At 39.3% G+C, this 21,854-nt stretch overlaps 2 protein-coding genes across 3 annotated transcripts in view; both read left to right on the forward strand.

The window, feature by feature from the left end:
• The first annotated feature begins 6,920 nt into the window (after positions 1-6,920).
• On the forward strand, positions 6,921-14,321 carry ungb (uracil DNA glycosylase b). 2 transcript variants are annotated; one of them, XM_053617576.1, is made up of 7 exons: positions 6,921-9,447; positions 11,477-11,646; positions 11,753-11,848; positions 11,933-12,030; positions 12,169-12,257; positions 12,552-12,730; positions 13,631-14,321. In XM_053617576.1, exons 2-7 carry the CDS (start codon positions 11,551-11,553, stop codon positions 13,769-13,771), a joined length of 699 nt encoding a protein of 232 aa, XP_053473551.1. In that variant the 5' UTR covers positions 6,921-9,447; positions 11,477-11,550; the 3' UTR covers positions 13,772-14,321. The 2 variants fall into 2 exon arrangements, with proteins under 2 accessions (XP_053473551.1, XP_053473550.1); XM_053617575.1 differs by lacking the exon at positions 6,921-9,447 and adding an exon at positions 11,297-11,330.
• A 4,996-nt stretch (positions 14,322-19,317) lies between these two features.
• Positions 19,318-21,854, forward strand: part of ppp6c (protein phosphatase 6, catalytic subunit) — a 43,819-nt gene continuing 41,282 nt past the window's right edge. Inside the window, exon 1 of the mRNA XM_053617571.1 lies at positions 19,318-19,448. Within this exon, the coding sequence (XP_053473546.1) occupies positions 19,374-19,448 (75 nt within the window). The 5' untranslated portion in view covers positions 19,318-19,373. The remainder of the gene's footprint in view (positions 19,449-21,854) is intronic.

A 21,854-nucleotide genomic window follows, 5' to 3' on the forward strand; every position in this document is an offset into this window, starting at 1 on the left:
TTATAACTCAAACATACAATGTTCAATCTGCACCAAACTTCACATATTTCTGGCTTGAAGACTTCTACATGCCAATATTCAGTTATAGTCATAGCGCCATCTGCTGCCAACAGGAAGTGACATGTTTTTCACTGATGTATTTCAAGCAAAATATAAAAATATGCCAGCAAATTCTAAACATGCTAGCAACACTTAGCTATGTGTTAAAGTGTGTTATTACTGCTATTAAACAGGAAGTTGTTATAACTCAAGCATACAATGCCTAATCTTCCCAAAATATGTTTGATATGAATCATAGCCGGAAGTGCTGCCTACAGGAAACAGGAAGTGACGTTTGCACTAACTCAGTCATAATGTTCAATCTGCAACAAACTTCACATGTTCGATACAAATCCTGGCCTGAAGACATCTACATGCCAATATTAAGTTAAAGTAATAGCGCGACCTCCTGGCAACAGGATGTGCCATGTTTTACACTGTGATGCACTCCTATCAACATATTAAATTATGCCAGCAAATGGTAAATATGCTAGCAAGATGTTAGAAACATCTTACACCCGTGCTCCAGTGCCTGGAGGAGGCGCCGCATGAGTGGCAGCCTGTTGCAGCAGCTCTGATCTTTTTTGGTTAAGTTTAGTATATTTCCCTTGTTTTTTGTGCTTTTTTCTACCCTAATCTTCGTCGTTGCGTATGCTGATGGTAAATGGCACGCTTATATAGCGCTTTTATCCAAAGCGCTTTACACTGTGTCTCATTCACCCATTCATACACACACTCACACACCAATGGTAGCAGAGCTGCCATGCAAGGCGCTAACTTGCCATCAGGAGCAACTTGGGGTTCAGTGTCTTGCCCAAGGACACTTCGGCATGTGGAGTCATGCGGGCCGGGAATCAAACCGCCAACCCTACGATTAGCGGACAACCCGCTCTACCAACTGAGCCACAGCTGCCCGATATGGATATGGATATGCAATTGTGGAGGTTAGCAATATTTATTTTTCTGTTGGTTGGACTGTACCAACGCACATCTCCATGTATACTGAGGTTAAATTTGGTGTTCCACAAGGTTCTGTTTTAGGCCCACTGCTTTTTACTTTATATATGCTACCTCAAATTATTCATAAACATGGAATTAGCTTCCACTGTTATGCTGATGATACACACTTGTATGTTTCAGCAAAGCCAGACGACAGACAGCAGCTTAATAAAGTTGAGAAATGTGTAAAAGACATTAGACATTGGATGCTTATTAACTTCCTCTTACTTAATTCTGATAAGACAGAAGTACTTGTACTAGGACCACATGCAGCTAGAAGTAAGCTTTCTGATCACATATTAATCTGAACCTGGATGGTCTTTCCGTTTCGTCCTGTGCAGCAGTAAAAAACCTTGGAGTGATTATTGACTCCAGTCTATCATTTCATGCTCATGTAGATAATATTACTAGGATAGAAATATTGCTAAGATAAGAAATATAATGTCACTACATGATTCAGAAATTTTAGTTCATGCTTTCGTCACCTCTAGATTATTGTAAAGCCATACTGTCTGGATGTTCCAGTAGGTGCATAAACAAACTCCAGTTAGTCCAGAATGCAGCTTCTAGAGTCCTACCTAGAACCAGAAGGTACAACCACATCACCCTGATCTTATCAACACTGCATTGGCTCCCAGTAAAATCACGCATTAATTATAAAATACTATTATTGATTTATAAGGCACTAAATGGTCTCGCACCACAATATCTAAACGAACTTTTGGTTTTCTATGATCCGCCATGCCTACTTAGATCAAAAGGTGCAGGCTATTTGATGGTACCTCGAATAGCGAAGGATACACCAGGGGAAGAGATTTCTTTTACAAAGCCCCACAGTTATGGAATAGCCTTCCAATTAATGTTCGGGACTCAGACACAGTCTCAGTGTTTAAGTCTAGGCTTAAAACGTATTTGTTTACTCAAGCCTACCATGAGTAGACTTTTTTCTGTTACATAATGCACAGTCTTAACAATCTCTTCCTCTCTACTTCTGCCGAGCCACACACAATTTTATGGAGATACTAGAGATCCTGATCTTTTCTGCTCTCTGGACCTGCCAGATCCATTCAGATGCCCTACCTCTGGATGGAGCTCTCATCTACTCCAATTCCAGATGGACACACTTGCTGTGGTTGCTGGGACTGCGGTCTGGGACCGGGACTGCGGTCTGGGACCGGGACTGCAATTACAGCATGCAGTTTTGCACTCGGGTCTCCCTTGATCAGTGGACTAGTTCAGCAAACAGACTTCATATTAAACCATAATGAACTTTCCTTGACGTTTACACTATCCGTTGTTACCCAGATGAAGATGGGTTCCCTTCTGAGTCTGGTTCCTCTCAAGGTTTCTGCCTCTTAACATCTTAGGGAGTTTTTCCTTGCCACCATTGCGACCGGCTTGGTCAACTGGGATAAATTCACACATTTAAAAGCTGTATCCCATGTTTATATGTTTCTGTAAACCTGCTTCGAGACAATGTCCATTGTAAAAAGTAGGGATGCACTGAAATGAAAATTCTTGGCCGAAGCCGAAACCGAATATAATGAAAAACTTGGCCGAACGCCGAAACCGAATACGTTTTTTTGCGTTTTTTCCATTTATTTTGCCATTTTTTTCACCATTGCTTAAATTAAATAGTCAAAATGTGCTTCTTACTATTTTGTTTTGCTTTTCAAAGAAAAAAATCAATTTCAAAATATTTATTTAATACTAAACATTTTTTTTTCATTCCAGCAGGCATAGGCTACCAATAAGGCACAGTATAACTTTAAATAAATAAATGAGTAAAATAAAAATATTTTTATGTGGTCATCTTTGAGCCCCCCTTGAATAGCCTATGTTAGGCCTATAACTGACTGCTGAAAGAATATAACACTCTGTAGCCTACAACAAAAAAGTGCATTAAAAAGTGCATTGACAAGAGTGCAAAAAATGGTTCTATTCGGTTATATAAGGCTGATTATATTGGGGATATATATCGCTCGCGTCTCGTGGTGCACTAAGGATATTGAGTTGCTAGCAGTTAGCATGTGGCCATATTACCTGCCAAGGGAGTTCTCGCACATCATCGTGATAATTGTCTACATCCTCCCCTCGGCTGATGCTACAGTGGCATGTGATCTTCTACACACTATTGTGTCACAGCTGCAGACATTGCACCCACAGTTTGCCTGTCTACATTTCTTTGGTGAATTAACATCCAACACAAGGTATGTGAAAAAAATGGTCTGAGGAGACCAGTGAGGCACTAAGAGACGGTTTTGAGTCTACGGACTGGGAAATGCTTTGTAGTTCGCATGGAGAGGACATTGACCATCTCACTCACTGTGTAACAGGCTACATTAAATTCTGTGTGGAGAACACCATGCCTAAGAAGAAGGTTCTGTGTTTTTCCAAAAACAAACCCTGGGTGACTCCTGAGCTCAAAGCCCTGCTAAAGGAAAAAAAGAGACTGTTTGGATTGGGGGACAAAGAAGAGCTGAGGAGGGTTCAAAAACAGCTCAGAGGGGAGATAAGGAAAGGAAAAGACAGCTACAGAAAAAAAGTTGGAGGAGCAGAACAACAGGGAGGTCTGGAGGGGACTGAAAACAATCTCAGGTCAGAACAAAGACAGTGGGAGGGGCCTGGTATCCGGTGACTGTGACAGGGCAGATGAATTAAATCTATTTTATAATAGATTTTATTCAGTTCCATCTCCTCCCCCCTCCTACCAGACCTCAGACCTGTCAGTGACTCAACCTTTCCCTCTTGGACCATTAGGCACCCCCTCGTCCCCCTTCAGGGCTTCAGAGACATCATCACCACCCAATTCACACCTCAGGGCTTCTGAGATATTAGCATCACACAGTTCATATCTCTCCACCGCTCACCATCCCTCACTCGAGGAGGTTTCACTCCCCTCCCCCCATACCACTCAACAGGGATCATCAATAACTCCCCCCTGCAGTCTCCCTCTGACAGTCAATCAGGTGAAGAAAGAGCTAAAGAAGATCAAGGCAAGAAAGGCCCCGGGCCCGGATGGAATCAGCTCCAGACTGCTTAAAGACTGTGCAGATCAGCTCAGTGAGGTCATCCTGCACATCTTTAACCTGAGACTGGAGCAAGTTCCAATACTTTGGAAGACTTCCTGTGTGGTTCCAGTATCCAAAATTGCGCATCATAGGGAGTCCAACCACTTCAGAACAGTAGCCTCAACTTCACACCTGACGAAGTCCATGGAGAGGATTGTACTGCAACAGCTGCAGACCCTGATGAGCTCAGAGCTAGACCCTCTACAGTTCGCTTACCGACCAGGCATTGGGGTTGATGACGCCATTATTTACCTGATGCACAGATCACTGCTAGACCTGGAGAATACTGGAGGCATTGAGAGGATCATGCTTTTTTTATTTTTCCAGTGCTTTCAATACAATTCAGCCATCACTACTTAGGGGGAAGCTTTTGGGAGCTGGAGTTGACCGCTATCTGGCTGCATGGATCATCAACTATCTCACTGACAGACCACAGTATGTGAGGCTCCAGGACTGTATGTCTGATGTGGTGGTTAGCAGCACGGGAGCACCACAGGGTACAGTGCTCACTCCCTTTGTCTTCACCCTGTACACAGTGGACTTCAGGCATAACAATAGCAGTTGCCACATACAGAAGTTCTCTGATGATACGGTCATTGTTGGATGAGTATCAGAGGAGAATGATCAGGAATTCCGGGAGGTCATCGTTGACTTTGTCAACTGGTGTGAATTAAACCACCTCTGCCTCAACGGCATCAAGATAAAGGAGATGGTAGCCGACCTCCGCAGGAGGCCACCCCGGTCTATGCCAGTAAGCATCCAGGGTGTTGACATAGAGAGGGTGGAGACGTATAAATTCCTGGGTGTTCACCTCAACAATAAACTGGACTGGTCCATAAACACAGATGTACTGTATAAAAAGGGCTGTCCTGGTCTACCTTCTGGACAGTATAGAGGTGGTGGGGGAGAGGAGGATGTTAGCTAAGCTGGCGTCTATCATGGGCAATTCCTCTTACCCATGCATGAGACATTGGGATCCCTGAGCAGCTCCTTCAGCAGCAGACTGCTGCACCCTCAGTGCAAGCAAGAGCGCTACATCAGGTACTTCATCCCTACAGCAGTCAGACTCTTTAATACAAAAAACAACATAATGTAGCACTGCTAGCTGTTTTGCATCATCAACCTACACATTCACAATAATTCTGCAATATGAACATTTATTCATTTATTATTTGTTGCCCAACCTCTAATGTTAACTGTGCAATAATCTCCTTTCTGTATATAAACAAGGTGTTACTCATCTTTATATATTCATATTTGTATTGATCTGTACATACATTGAGGTGTTTGTTCATAGTGTACATATTACCATTATTGTTATTTACTACTATTATTATTATTTTTATATTCCTATTGTATATATTTTCTAGGCATTTTTTTTCAATTCTATTCGTATTTAATATGTATTCTTTCCTATCTGTTTATTGTGTAATTGAGCTGCTGTAACGAGGGAATTTCCCCAGTTTGGGATCAATAAAGTTCTTCTTTATTGATATAGTTATTTAATAATAAAGATCTTATCTTAAAGCATGCTATAAATGCCACAAAAAGGAAGTTGTTATAACTCAGACATACAATGTTCAGTCTTCACCAAACTTCACATGTTTTGTACAAAACCTGGCCTGAGGCTATCTACATTCAAATCTTCAGTTGTAGTCATAGCACCACCTGCTGCCAAGATGAAGTGGCATGTTTTACACTGATGTATTTCAAACAACATATTAAAATATGCCAGCAATTTCTATACATGCTAGCAACATGCTCGCAACCCTTAGTTAAGGGCTAAAGCATGCGATTACTGCTATTTGTCATGATTTGGAGATGGATGCAAATACAGATAATTTGACTTAATAAAGACCAAAACAAAAACACAAAAGACAGTAAAACCTTAAGGTAAAACACTATAGCAAAGACTAAACATAAACCAAAGACCTAAACACAGCAACAAAGACAACAGCAAAGAAAGACAAACGTAAGACGAGGAATGCAGTGCAAACTGTGGCTATATACACTGGAGTGCTCCTTAACAGGAACTTGAGTCAGGTGCAGGTGGGCATGTGACTGTGATGTAGTGAGGTGCAGTGGCTGCTGGGAACTGTAGTCCAAAGTTCCTTCTCTGATACATGACACTATTAAACAGGAAGTTGTTACAACTCAAGCATACAATGCCTAATCTTCCCAAAACGTCACAGGTCTGAACACATCTACAGGCCAAAAGTCTCTTGGACCCATGCCCTAAACTCAACAGGAAGTCAACCATTTTTATTTTTTTGCCATTTCCAATCTGTTCCAAACTTCACATGTTTGATAAAAGTCCATCTACATCTACATTCCAATATTTAGTTATAGTCATAACACCACCTGCTGCCAACATGGACTGACATGTTTTACACTAACTCAGACATAATGTTCAATCTGCACCAAATTTCACATATTTGATAGGAATCCTGCCCTGAAGACATCTACATGTATAAAATATAAAGTGTAATCAATGTGTGTAACTACAAAGTTTACTAATGTTTGAATATGTTAATAAAGTATAATCTAATATGTATAACCAACATTTAGAATTATTACTTAGAAGCATAATCTAAATCCATAGTGCACTTGTTGATCAAGTTATATAAGTGTGTATTGAGTTAGATGAATTATTTGTCTTACTGAACAGTTTCATTATTTGTCTTACTGAATTGTTTTTCTGTATCAGCCTGTATCTTTCTGCACAGCAGTCATAATCTAGAACTATAAAATACTTTCTAACAAGTGACATTCTAAGTCTGTGAATTTGGAACCTTGTGTTTTGTCTAAAGCAGCTTTACTCTATGGCAGTAAATTAGCTATTAGACACTCACCAGAACTGGGTTTCCAACCAAAGCCCTTTAAGCTGGCAAATCAGTGCCAAAATAAAAGATAAGACTTCTAGGAGGAAGGGTACCAGGCTGGAGCTGTAGCGTGAATAATGGGACAAAGTAAAAACCCTGTTCTGGTAAAACATTTAAGAAAATACAACTGACACTGCATGTGTTGATATATAATATGTAAGGTATCATATGGATATGAATAATTAATTAAGGCAATGGAGATTGGTTTGTTTCTAGAAAGAAAAGGTGAATAATTTTACTGCTTCAGAAAAGTATATAAAGACATGTTTCTGTATGTATAATTTAGACTTTCTGCAAACTGTCTCACTTTATTGTTTCAATAAAGTTTAATTACATTTTGAAATCTACTAACCCTCTGTCTCTGAAGTTTTTTGTTAGGCTGGAAAGATTTTTAGCCACGACACATGCCAATATTCAGTTATACTCAGCGCAACCTATTAGCAACAGGAAGTGTCATGTTTTACACAGTGATGCACTGCTATCAACATATTAAAATATGCCAGCAAGTGGTAAATATGCTAACAACATGCTAGAAACATGTTACACAATGCTAGCAACACTTAGCTAAATGTTAAACCGTGCTATTACTGCTATTAAACAGGAACTCAAGCATACAATGCCTAATCTTCCCAAAACTTCACGTTTGATACAAAGACATCTACATGCCAATATTCAGTTATACTCATGGCACCACCTGCTGCCAACATGAACTGACGTTTTAGACTAACTCAGACATACAGTGTTTATTCTGCACCAAACTTCACATATTTGATATGAATCCTGCCCTGAAGACATCTACGTGCAAATATTCAGTTATAGTCATAGCGCCACTTACTGGCAACAGGAAAATAGGTCAAAAATAACTATATAAATTCTAAAAAATAGAATGGCATTCCCCTGGCAGAGCAGTGACAATGTGCACCCGGTTGCAAGGGCCTATTTATCGCTGCTTGCAGCTTTAATTATTACTCTTTTCCTAAATAAATTGCATTTTTGAGGGCCTAACCATACCCGATGTTACAACCCGCGATATTCCGCGGGTATGTATTGTGTTGTTTTTTTAGTGTGTATAAATCTGTGCAGGGCGAGACATTCGAGATTCCAGTCTGAGCCTTCCTGCCCTGCCTTGGATACTGCTCCCTCACCTTTGTGTGCTGCTCTGCCCCCAAGATGACATCATAAATGGGCGACAGTATTTAACTGTGAGAGAAGCCAGTGCTGACAGGTTCGTTTTGCCAATGCTCACTCTTTCTGCTTGTGTGATTGTGCTGTTAGTCTAACTATGAGTTTGAGTTGCCCTTTGATTTCTGGTTGCTGGTTGTATATAGTTACATTGCTGTATTTTTTCTTTGTACATATCAAACATTGTATATATTTCACTGGTAGTAGAGGTTTGACTGCCATTTCTGTTAGGAGTGTGTTCTAATCTCTGTTTTTGGTTAGGTAGTGTAGGGAAGCTAATTGTCTTTTGTTTATTTTTGTTTTTAGGTAAGTTAGTTTCCCTCCACAGCAGTTTTTGTTTGTTGTTTTGGCTTTGGTCCACCCTGAAGTTTTCCCCAGATTATCTGTGGTGTATAGCAGATGTGTGTACATAGCCTTTAAATACTACAATATACCACCCTTTTGAGCCACTTCTGTGTGTCATCTGTCTGTTACTTCAAATATCACTTACTCCACCTTACATTACCCTATGCCTTTAATTATGCTGTGCAACCTAACCCTAGACTGATTCGTAACAGAACTGGGGGCACGTCTGGGATCGTCAACAGTTGTACTTGGTGTTTTTTTTTTTACTTGGTTTTTTTTTTTTTTTGTGCATGTTATGGTTGGTTTGAGAGCTCCTTTTTTCATAAGGGTTATTATATTGTGGTTTGGTTGTTATTTGTGAGCATGGCAGGGTTTGATTTGACTATGTTTACGCTTTGTCCTACCTTAGAGGAGTTTGATAAGTGTAGGAAAGGTGTTACTTTTATATCACAGATTTCTTTAATATTTCGGTGCCATGGTTAGATAATAAGAAGGTGGTTAAGGCTGTTCTGTATGAGGCACTAGCAGCTCAGCATGTCTTACCTGAGCATGACGTGCTTCTGGGTGTTGCCCATCTGCCAATCCTGGCTTTTGTCGCAGCAGAGGCCGTTCCAGAGGTTGGAGGTGGGTTGGGGGCCTATTTAGACCATGAATCGCCGGTAGCCAGTTCAGTAGACCCTGGTTGGCAACTTGTTTTGAAGGAGCTGGAGTTGGAAATTAAGTGGCAAGAGTATCAGACGCAGTTGCTGTGCATTCGGGAGAGGCAGTTGGACACTGAGGGGGAAAAGCTCGACCTTGCTGCTCAGAGTCGTAAGCCAGTGACTCATCCACAGAAGTTCTGCTCTTCTGCAGCAGGTTTCCCTGCTCCCGTTGGTGCTGATGTCCCCAATGCACTGGTATCACCATTTGCGCCGATTCAGTCTTCACCTGTAAGTCAGCCTGCTTTTGATGTTAGCCGACATGTTGGTTTAGTGCCTGCTTTAGAGAGGATGAAGTTGATGCATATTTTCCTTTGTTTGAGAGAATAATGACTATGCTAAACTGGCCAAAAAGTTTGTTGATGCTTTTATTGCAGTGCAAATTGTCAGGAAAAGCACAGGAAGCATGCTCTGCCCTCACTCTAGAACAAAGTTTAAATTACAAGGTTGTTAAGGCTACTGTTCTCCGTGCATATGAGTGCGGGCCTGAAGCTTACAGGCAGAGTTTTAGAAAAACTGTTAAATCAGCCAGAAAGATTTATGTTGCGGTTGCTCTGGAAAAATCCACCTTGTTTGATAAATAGTGCTCGGCAAGTGGTGTGAAGAGTTTGGAACAGCTTAAACAGCTGATGGGCTTGGAGGAATTTAAGTCTTGTCTTCCTGACCAGTTAGTATATTTGAATGAGCAAAATATAGATGTTCTGTCTAAAACTGCCATTTTAGCAGATATGACACAAAACTATGTTTAGTGCCTCTTCTTTGCTTAAGGTAATAGCGCCACCTACTGGCAACAGGAAAATATGTCAAAAAAAATTATATAAACTCATTAAAAAAACCCTGGCAGAGTAGCTCCAACATGCACCCGGGTACACACCCTGTGCTGCTTGCAGCTTTAATTTGATTTGTTTTGGAATAAAAAAAAAAACACACATGTGACAAAAACAAAAGGACATCATCAGGGGAAAAAAGTGGAAGACCAATCACCAGACCTTAAACCAATTTAGCATACATTTCACCTCCTGAAGTGAGAACCCACCCAAAACAAACAACAACTGAAAGAAACGGTATGACAAGCCTGGATAAGCATCACAGAAGAAGATTGCAACAGTTTGGTAATGTTAGTGGGTCGCAAGGTTTATGTAGTTATTGCAAGCAAAGGATACACAACCAAATATTAAGTGTAATTTACTTTAATTTACTTTAAGGCTATCTATTCCTATACATTTGCTCATCTACAAATTGGGTCGTCTGCCCCCACATCTAGATATATATATCCTGAAATAAAAGTTGAAATTCTGAACTATAGTCTCATGTTCATCTTTTTTTTTTTTTTTTTAATCTCAAACCCACATGTCTTCAGTGTATAGCAAAAACAAAAGAATTGGCCTTGCTGTTCCAAAAATTTTGGCAGGGACAGTATATTACATTGAAGGTGGAAAATTGTCTATGATTTATCTTGGTTTAATTTTTTTGACATTATATATATTGTAGATTTGCTTTAAAAACAGGAAGCAGCATCAAGTGCTAGAACACTTCAAAGGTTTTGTGGTCCCTGAGGGAAAGTAGGAAAGTGAATGTTTTAATAAGCACAAATATGCTCTTTTATAATGTGGTCAGTCAGTAAAGTTGCTTACAAATTCTAATGGATATTTTTTTATATATAAATAATACACCCTCACATGAAGCTGATGGATGTTTCCACAGAGAAAGTGCTGTAGATGCAGCTTAGACAGTGCACTTTTTGATGCATAGCTGCAGAATTTCATAAATCTGTGTGGAAACAGAATTAATAGCCAAAATATATATTTCTATAAAGTCTAGACACTGGACAGAAAGCAGAATATCTGATTTGTTCAACTGACATAGGAACACTCACAAGCTAATCCTAATTCTTGCATATTAATGCTGGTAATTTGTATCCCACTCTCTAACATGCACAAAGCAGATAAGAGGGTGACGGATGCAGTTCTGGTTTAAACCTCACTGCTATTTCAGGGCTGGCTTGAAGTTTCACTTTCGATTCTGAGTTGAAGAGCATATATATTTGCATGACTCGTGCAGAGTGCAGAAAAATTTCCAGCAGCATATAACACTTATGGAACTTATGTCACAAGGTATGGAAATAAACATGGACATAGATTAAGTTAAGCTGCGTTGGCCATTATAGAGAAAAGTGATTTAACTTAAATTAGGATCCACTTGTATATGATATCTTTGATTTATTTGATGTTTTTTCTTTGTTGAATAACACTGTCAAAAGAAAAAAATTGTAGCAGTGGCCCACAGCTTACTGTTGAGCAGCTGAAGCGAATAGAGCAGAAGAGACATGAAGCTATGAGGAGGCTTGCTGCTCGCAATGATCCTATGCCCATTGGAGAGAGCTGGAGCATCCACATCGGTACTGAATTCGGCAAACCTTACTTCACTGAGGTATATGACAACACACACTCAACATTCAAATTCAAAGCCATGAGCCGTTGTACTGTTATGAGTCACAGTGTCAAAACTCTTGTATGTAATGGCTTCTCTTCTTTAGCTGATGTCTTTTGTCACTGAGGAGAGGAAACATTTTACTGTCTATCCAAGCAAAGAGCAAGTCTTCTTTTGGACACACGTGTGTGCATTTGAGGCTGTAAGTTTTTTAATGAATAATATAAAAAAGAAAAGTTGCATACGAGTTCATCAGGTTGTTAAATTGTTTTGCCCTGGTATTCAGGTGAAAGTGGTCATCCTTGGCCAAGACCCATATCCCAGACAAGGTCAGGCTCATGGTCTGTGCTTCAGTGTACTGAGGCCTTCACCACCACCTCCAAGGTATACAACTTAAGTTAAGTTTCCCTCAGGGACCACATGTGGATGCATTTTGTCCTTTCCTGGATTTTTGTGTTAATATATTAACCAAATGGATGCTGCTCAAATCTTTATTCACTGTTTAGTAACCATTTGTTTCAGCCTGGAAAATATATTCACTGAACTTGCAATAGATATCAAAGATTTCCAACACCCTGGCCATGGAGACCTGACAGGATGGGCTAAACAAGGTTAATGACTTAAAATTGTCATCTGCATCGATCACAAGATAATGCAAACATATATGCATCACCTATAAATTAGCATACTCAGCAATACAGTTAAATCTACCATTATTTTAAGTGAAAATAGTGTAATAATTTAGTATACAAGTATTTCATTGGACTACTTAAATACGTTGGTGGGGGGGGGGGATGTTGGGGGATAAGCCATTTAAAATATGCAGTTTTGCCAAAAACCACAACCATTCCTACACCTCATGTAAAAGATTCTCAAGGAAAGTCTCATTTTTCTTCTGCTGTCAGGTGTTCTGCTTCTGAACTCTGTCCTAACCGTGAGAAGCAGAGAGCCGACATCCCATCAGGGTTGGGGATGGGAGGAGTTCACTGATGCTGTGGTTCGGAGCCTAAGTAGGAATTTAAAAGGCCTGGTCTTCCTGCTGTGGGGATCATATGCTCAGAGAAAAGGCAAATTAATCGACAGAGTAAGTTTACAGAACCAGATTGCTAAAATGGTGTCCATGTTTTATAACTTCTACAATTCAATTTACATTCACTCTTTCGTCTGCCAAGTATTATTTAGAATTCATACTAGAAGTGACATTGTGTTACCTTTTTAAAAAGTTTTATTATTGTACTGTATTTATTAGGCTTCTCATCCCAGTAATGGACTGATCATTTCATGAAAATCAGTTGCCATCTAGTCACTTTGGGCCATATTCTGAGCCAGTGACTTAAGTCCAAGAGTTACATCAATATTTATGTGGGAAAAGTTACTCATACTGAGAATCATCCATGCTTAAGTCAAATTTCTGGGTGCTTCATTGATATCGTGCAAATGACCTGCATGTAATTCACATGCAGGCTAGCAAATTGTAGAAGAATCCAAGAGAGGGTTTTTAATAGTATATAAACCACTGCTTTAAAAAAAACAAGTGCTTACCTTTAAATTATATATGAATGAACAGATGGCAATGACTTAGTAATGCGAGGGAACGAGAGGTGTGATCATTGTGTTGTGACCCTTCTGCCCCCCACCCAGCTGCTGTATGCGTATATACGGGGTTTTGCACAAACCACCACTCGCTTGGAGGAAATGAGCTATCGCATATATTACGGAAACCACCACACGCCACTGCTCCTCTTTAGGTTAAGATTCTGAAGCTAGAAAAGTTTAAATGCACAACATGGTGATCACGATTAATTGAGGCATGTTTCTCTTTTTGGGAAAGTTCATCCTGTGCACATAGCTCTCCATTACATCTGAGGTGTGAATACCCATGTGTGTAATTTCTGTAGGCCTGTTAACTGCTCATTATGCGTGCAACTCTGAATATGGCACTTTGCTGTGGAACTGTGGCTAATAACATTTCTCTTATTTACAGTCACAGCATCATGTCCTTGAGACAAGCCATCCCTCACCATACTCTGCTCACATGGGCTTTTTTGGATGCAGACACTTCTCAAAAACTAACATCTTACTTATGGCAGCTGGAAAGACACCTATTGATTGGAATGCACTGTGACCAATGTACTTTTTAGTAATATTTTTAAATGATACTATGGGTTTATAAATTTTCAGTATAATCATAATGTTAAATGTTTGGGCAAAATGTTACTGAGTCTATATGAGATACGTAGTTTTACAACATGTCAAAGAAACAATGCTCCCTCTCTGCTGTGCTACACTATTATCCAGAAAATCATTTATTAAATAAGCAGTGTTGTATAAATTGTACAACTTGGATGCAGTTTGCCTTAGTCTGCCTTGGGATATTGTTAATACATTACCAATCTCATTTCTTGATTGAGTGGTTTTCCATCCTTCCTTAATGTTTATATAAACAAAGTCTTTTTCCTCTGCCAGACGTGACTGGTAAGTAGAGTAAGCAATTAATTAATGTGTGCAATAAATACATATCCTGTTCTAGTCCTTCTATATTTCATCCAAAAATGGGTTAAAATACATAGTCCCACATGAACATGTTCACACCAAGGTCTACAACACAGTCAAAAAACTGTGTGCCTCTTCTATTCCAAATCACCTGATATACTACAGTACACACAGGTGTTTAATTTATCCCCTTGAGTCTGCTTCCACTCAGAGGCCAATCATAATATTGCCACAGAAATGGCTCCAACACACTGGCCCCTTAATTTTTTATGGGCCATTCCAATAACTATTCAAAATGTGTACTGGTCAATCTCAGGTAACTTTTTTATTTATTTATTTATTTATTTATTTATTTTTTTTTTTACAAGGTTTGTAAGTGGAAAATGGTTGCATTTTATTCAGTCCTGTTACAAAACTAATGTCATTTAAAAAAAAGTATATTTAAAAGCGTGTCAACTAATTCCTCTGTTTTCCCCTCAAGAAAGTATTTATTTTAAAGAAATGGTTAGTTACATGTTCAAATAATTCATATTTGTGACTAAAAATTGCAATATATGCATGTAAGTTGTATTTTTCCAAAAAAAATGCAAAGCCATTTTAAAAGAGACCCAAAACGCAAGTTTATCAATTTTTTTTCATCATGTAATTTATTAAACAGTTAGATAAGTGATTGACCAAATATAATTGAAAGAAATAGTGGTTTAACTTTATTTATTTATTTATTTTAAGGGAAAAAAACATTTTAGTAACAGGAATGAACATTGCGTAATGGGATGTGTCCATACGTGCGGGCGCGTGTGTGTGCATGGCCGTGTGTGCATTTTGTGTGTGTGTGAGATTTCTGTGTTGAACGGATGTGCTATGTGCTTGTAGTTCTTCACAGTAAAGGAGGTGGAAAGAAAAAGAAAGAGCGAGAGGGGAAGGTAGGAAGAGAGAAAGAGGGAGAGAGAGGGAAGGAGAGAGTGAGAGGGTGGTGGGTGTGTCTCACTGCTTCCCCTGCAGCGTGCCATGTGTGGGTGTTTCTGGCTCTTGCACAGAATGGGTTCTCTCCATCTTCTTTTACAGAAGACAAGAAAAAAGGTTTAAGATATTATGCAAGTCCTCAGATCTCTGCATTGACTACCAGTACCTAAGATCAATTAGAAAATATTCTTGCTTGTCTACAAAATTATGGATTACTTATTAACATTTTTTTATTTAAATCATAGATGAGATATGGAGTCACACAATAAAAAAAGATTTCTGAAGGATTTAAATCATTATATTTAATGGTAAAGTGTAGAGTTAGAGAGTGGGGACAGGTAAAAAAAACAAAACAAAACAGGAATTTATTCAGTGTTCTATTGTCATGTATATCAGAGAAGGAACTCTGTACTACAGTTCCCTGCAGCCACTGCACCAGTTACATGACCACCTGCACCTGAGTCATGTCATGTCATGTTGCCAAGCACCTATGTGTATATAGCCAAAGTTTGCACTGCACTCCTTGTCTTACGTTTGACTTTCTTTGCCGTTGTCTATCTTGCTGTGTTTATGGTCTTTCTTTCACAGTTATTCTTTGCTTTAGTGTTTTGCTGCCTATTCATTCTTGTTTTGTTCGTTGTTTTGGTATTAATTAAAATCTATCTGCACTTGCATCCGTCTCCACCTTGAAATCGTGACCGCACATAATACCTCAACATGTATGCAGCAGATTTTTTCAGAATCCAAAAGGCCAAGGTGTGAGAAGAAGGGAAAATTCTCCCTAATTAAAACCAATCGGGAATGGATCGACGTGATGTACTCCGTCATGGGGTATGCCAAAGGAGAGCCTTCTAACCAGGCTGGAAATATCTTCCACCCTCCCTCCCCCACTGTGGATCTCCTCCAGCCTGCCATATCGACAGAGAACGTCGTTCAGACTAGTCTCCCTGCTCTTCTGAGGACGTCACTCAGTCTCCCTGTTCAGCTGAAGACGTTGCTCTGCCTCCCGGTCCAGCCAAGAGCTCCGCTTTTCTTCCCTGTTCCGCCTCGGATGTCACTACGCCAGACTCCGCTTCAAACATCGCTCCGCCTACCTGCTTGGCTAAGGACGTAGCTCCTTTTATTTGCTCCGTGCCGTATGTCGCTCCCTCTTTCTGCTCCACTGAGGACATTGCTCCCTCCTCATGCTTCACGGAGAACCTCGTTCCTCCCTCGGGCCTTGCGGAGAACTTCGCTACCCCCTTTAGCTTCATGGGGAACGTCAATTCCCACACAGGCTCCTCCTTGAGCTTCATTCCTCCTGCTGGCTGTGCAGTAGCCATCGCTCCGCATTCAAGCCAGGCCGGAGATGTCGTGTCATCTCTCTGCGGTGCAGAAGAGACCGCTCCACACCTGAACCTCCAGAGAGCACACCCAGTTCCTGTCTCATGTAAACACCTTAATCAGAATATTGTCTTATTCAGAACAAGGTCAATAATTAGATTATTGTTGTCCATATAAACTTAGTCAATATAGCAAACATTTACAGATCCAGTCATATACAGGACATACATTATTTTACTGCTGCTTGAGCCTTAAATTTGAAATGATTTTGAAACAGGATTAATGTAATGCATGTGGTCAAAACATTAAAATAATATTCATTATTTAAACCACATAAAGTGCTACTGTGGCACCTGTGGGAAGAGCTTGGAATGTATTATAGAACAAAATATTTAACAATTGTAAAAACCTACAATATTGTGCCTAAAAACAGGTTAACATCTTAAGTCACACTAGAAGCATTTTTACACTGATCAACAGTGTAAAACTAGAACCTTTTCAGTTCTTATAACATTATGTAGATGTATCCATGTATAACATGTACTTTAATGTAGTGCACACATAGTCTGCATTGAACCTGAAATGTGACTACATGAATTCGGCTACATTATCCTACCAGAATGAACATGTTTACACATATATATGTATTGAAAATGTGGGTACAGCAAATAATGTAAAGCATGGGGCTAGAGGCATGGAGAAGAAGATAATTTAATCTTCATATTCTAAACATAATCATGTTGTGGGGAAAAACAAATATCTGGATGAAATTATAAATAATCATGGTCATGTAACTCCACAGGATAAACCTGCAGAGTTTGCCTGCAAGTCTGTCTTGCCAGGCATTCTCACTTTGTCCCCTCTCACTGGACAGTGTAGAGGCAATCCAATATCATCAACAGCTTCAGTGGCTTCAACAGTGTCTCCTGTTGTCAGGCAGATATTATGGAGAACCATGATGTTGAGGCAAAGTTGTGGTCCTTAACAGACTTGAACAGGAGGCACACCCTGCGTATGTTCATTATACCAAAGGCCTGCTCAAATATGGAGTGAGCCTTGGCATGGTGGTGGTTGAATGGAAAAAAATTATTAACCCGCTGTATCTCAGATGAAGGCACACATAAAAGAAATGTTTTGCATAATTGCACCTCGCATATGCAAAAATACCTCAGCCAGGAGCAGGATAGAACAACACAGTTGTGCTTTCTACTGATTTGACCGACAGTGATCATGTTGGATTATGTTGTTTCTATTTTTTCCAAAAGTTAAACACTAATAAGTTTCAAAGTCAAGTACTTACATCAGATCAGCTGGTGGATGAAGAAAACACAGAGAACCATGGGTGAGAAAAGAAAGGATCCAATTCATTGTCCACCACACGAGATCCACACAGTGAGATGTCCCAAAGTGATCTAAAAAACCACCAGTTACGGGTCTCCTTTTTATATAGTGGAAACACCCCTGGTTTGCCTAAATACCAATACACTTGATTTCTGAGTGATTTCCACAACCATTAAGTCTGAATTTTAGTTTTTTTCCCGAAACTATTATGTTTGATTTTCTGGTACTTCTGAAAACTGTTATGTTTGATTTTCTGATACTTTTGAAAACCATTATTTGTGATTTTCTGGAACTTTTGAAAACCATTATGTTCGAGTTTAAGGTACTTATTTATTCTACTTTTAAGGTCGCCGTTTTTCTAGTTCCTCTCTTTTTTTAAAAACTACTTCTGCTTATTATGGCATTTTGATCTGACCATCATTGAGCGAGGACTTTAGCTGTCTTTGTACTTTTCTTCCCCATCATGGGTAAGTGTATGTATTTCTTTATTTCTCAATAGTATAACTTTAGTATGATTCTTAAACTGTAAATGAATGTTAGCCATTTGTTTCGTTATTCACTGTGGTTTATTCTATGTGTTCCATGTCTGAGTGTGTGTATGTGTGTATGTATATGTGTGTGTGTGTGTGTGTGTGTGTGTGTGTGTGTGTGTGTGCGCGCTTCCCTTTTCTGTCAAAGCTATGTAATGTTTGACTTAGAGGGGCCTTCTTTTTATGAGGAAAAGAGTATAGTATAACTTTGTTCTTTTTTTGCCTTACAGCTGCACGACTTATGCCTAGACCTGAACATTCACTATCAACTAGAACAGCTTACTGCTGATCTGTCACTTCTGATTGACCTTCTGTTTCTGGTGTTTCTTGTTTCCCTCGTTCTCAATAAATTCACATTCTCCACATTTGGTACCCTTGTGTTTTATTTCTATCATAAATTTTATCCAACAATTATTTGTTGTTGTTTTTCATTAATTAATTGTTTAATAACCCAAACATTTCACATACTATCAGTGCATTTTGCTTTATTAAGAATATTGTTATTAACCAAGCTCAAAAACATAACAGCACATAAAAAAGCATAATGGCAGATCCCTGAAGAGCAGTCAGGTAATCCATCTGAGCACGGTCATCATTAATTGACGTCTCTTTGAAGTCACGCTTGAGAGAGCAAGGATTTTGACTTGCTTTGATTCCTCTCTCCTCGCATCTCATTCTTGCATCCTTCCCTCACATCCTAAGGGGGTGGAGCTAAGATGCAAAGAAAGGAAGCGAGGAAAGGAATTGAGGATGCACAAATAAGAAATGAGAAGCACGCTAGTGTTCTCAAGATTGACTGCAGAATTAGTGACCTCAGTGGCCCTGACCATGATTATGTGGTTACTGGAGATGAATGAATGCATTGTATGTTGTTTTTTTGTATTTCTAATAGAATTTTGTCTGCAATAGCCATGTATGCATAATAGTTATCTATATATAAATAATATATGGCCTTCAAATCCTATTATATCGTGCATCAAATAGTCTACTTTATGTCCAATAGGGCGCCAGATCAGCCTATGAGCTGTGACGTAGTTGCACTTCCTTTTCGCTGTAGAATGAGTTGTTGTTCTTAAAATGGCGCCGTTGGACCTGGACAAGTATGTTGAAATTGCAAGAGAGTGTAAATATCTTCCAGAGAACGACCTAAAGGTTAGTTGAACCGTCGCACGTTTAATTATAACGGTACAGCCATTAAAAACCTTCAATCTAATAATAGGTAAAGCATGCCAAACCTCTAAGTATTAGCTAGGGTTAGCTAGCTAACCGAGCTAACAAAATGCTAGGGTAGGTATGTTATTCTCCTAGCATTATTTTTTCCCCACTCGTATTCGTTATAATACCGCCTCTAACACTATGTATATAATGAGTTCGTTAGCTTATTGGATGTTGTTCGTGAGTAGCCAATCTCACCGTAGGGGCGGAACACTTGTAGCCAATCCAAACTAGGAGGTGGGATTTCTCGGAATATGGTTATGGAAAAAAATAGCAAGTTAGTATTCTAATGCGTTTTTTATGATTGGTGTTGCTTAAAAATCGTTCCACCTTGACCATTCCATTGCAAGCCTACAAAATGATAATCACTTTTAACAAAACAAAAGTGTTAGAACTAGAAATTGGTGTCCTGCCTTATCTATTTTTAAAATAGCTAGTTCACGTTAGCTAGCAAGCATTAGCTAGTAATGTTACTAGATAGCTAGTTAAAATGTCGGATCCTTATGTCTTTCACATGTATGGTCACGCAGCTGAGTAGTATTGTTAGCACTGCCAATTTTTTACTGAGCTACAGGTAAGTCACCGTTGTGCTTTTGACCGTCAAAATTAAATGTATAATGGACTACTGACACACCTTCTAGTCACTTTCCTGATATAACAGCATCCCTGACCAAGACGGTAAACAATAATATTTTTTCCTCCAAAAACGTGTTGAAAAATGCTAAATGCCTAAATGCAACCATTATTAGAACTGAACACACTTTTTATATGTACTAACAAATCTGTTACAACGGGATGTCGCTAATGCAACCTGTCGTTAATTTAGTATTTACATGAACGTCACCGTAATGTTGTGATTACAACTCTGGAACTTTTAACATTAGTCTTTTCCGATGATCCCCGATTTTCCGAGTTTGGGTCGTGTCAATCATGGTGGCCCCAATGAATGTGACGTCTAGAGCAGATGGTAATGCTCGGTTCACGTCCAAGTGGGAACTGGTAAAGTTCCAACTTCCCAGTAGGAAGTTTGAACGACTCTCCAACTCTTACTAACTAACTCCTCGGAAAGTCGGAGTTTTTCCGAGAGCTCGGACTCTGAGTTGCGATTCCGTGACGTCGCTTCAACAAGGCAGCACTCATTGAAATTAAGAACAAGAATTTCAGAGACAGCCATATTTAAGTTTTTAAGCAGTCTTTAATTTGTTTATATTTGAAATCACTAAATATGGAGTGATGCTTTGATAATTAAGTTGTTAATTCGCTTTCTGTAAAAATATGTATCAGACTGCTCTTTCATGTGGATTTTTGGCACTATTAACCTTATCATGTCCACTTTATAAATCAATTAAGCACTAACCAAACAACTCTTTAATTTCCGTTTTTGTAGACAGCTTACAGTGAGTTTTCATTTTATTTACAACTTATTTCCAGCACGTTAGCAGAGGTCTACAACTGAGCCCTGGGCCACAACACAAAACTCCCCATTTAAACAGTCAATAGCAGATACTTCATAAAATAATCAAACATACTTACAGGTTCTGATTCAGAAGCACAAGATTGTCAGAGCAAAGAGGGAAAATGCACTGTGCACAAGCAAACTTTTGGGTTTTACTGCTTAGGAATAGTGTTATAGATAAATCTTAACCACTGAATCCTAATTTCGTCCATTTTTGGAAGGCCAAACAAAGGGGTTTTGCTTTTGCATCGAAACACAACGTCTCCACAACATGCTGTCAGCACAATTCACTGAAGCCTCACCTTCTTTCTTCATGCCTGCCTTTGGGTGGCGTTATGCTGATATTTCAAATTGTGACATAGACGTCTGCAGGAGTAACATCTGGACTTCGATCAAGGCGTTTTAGGAAGGTCTGGAGCAGTGTTCTCTGTTGGATAGAATAAATCCCCTTGTGTGAGTCAGCTTTGTAACGTTGCAGATTGTTTTCATGCACAGATACCACACAGATACATTACACACTAAGGAGAAGGAAAACATTAAAAAGCATCATATGACCCCTTTAAGCAATATAACACGAGCAAACGTGCCAGTGTACTGAATATCAGCATGGCTGTGATTTGGCTGTTGGCACGCTGCTGCCACAGCATGCTAATGGAATGCTTATGGTAGCAAATCCGTGCCAAAAATTAGTGTGTTATTGATGCTGTCGCACACGTGCACTCAACGGACACACTTTATGTAAGTAATTTATTATTATTTTTTTGTTGATTGATACTTTTGCAGTATACACTATAATATATGTAAATACAGGTTATCTTTACCAGATGTTAATAGACAGGAAGTGTTCTACCAGTTTACTAGCTAGCCTTTGCTTTCTTGGTATGTTA

This window comes from Ictalurus furcatus, chromosome 28, assembly GCF_023375685.1.
Source record: "Ictalurus furcatus strain D&B chromosome 28, Billie_1.0, whole genome shotgun sequence".
Classification (NCBI taxonomy): Eukaryota; Metazoa; Chordata; class Actinopteri; order Siluriformes; family Ictaluridae; genus Ictalurus; species Ictalurus furcatus.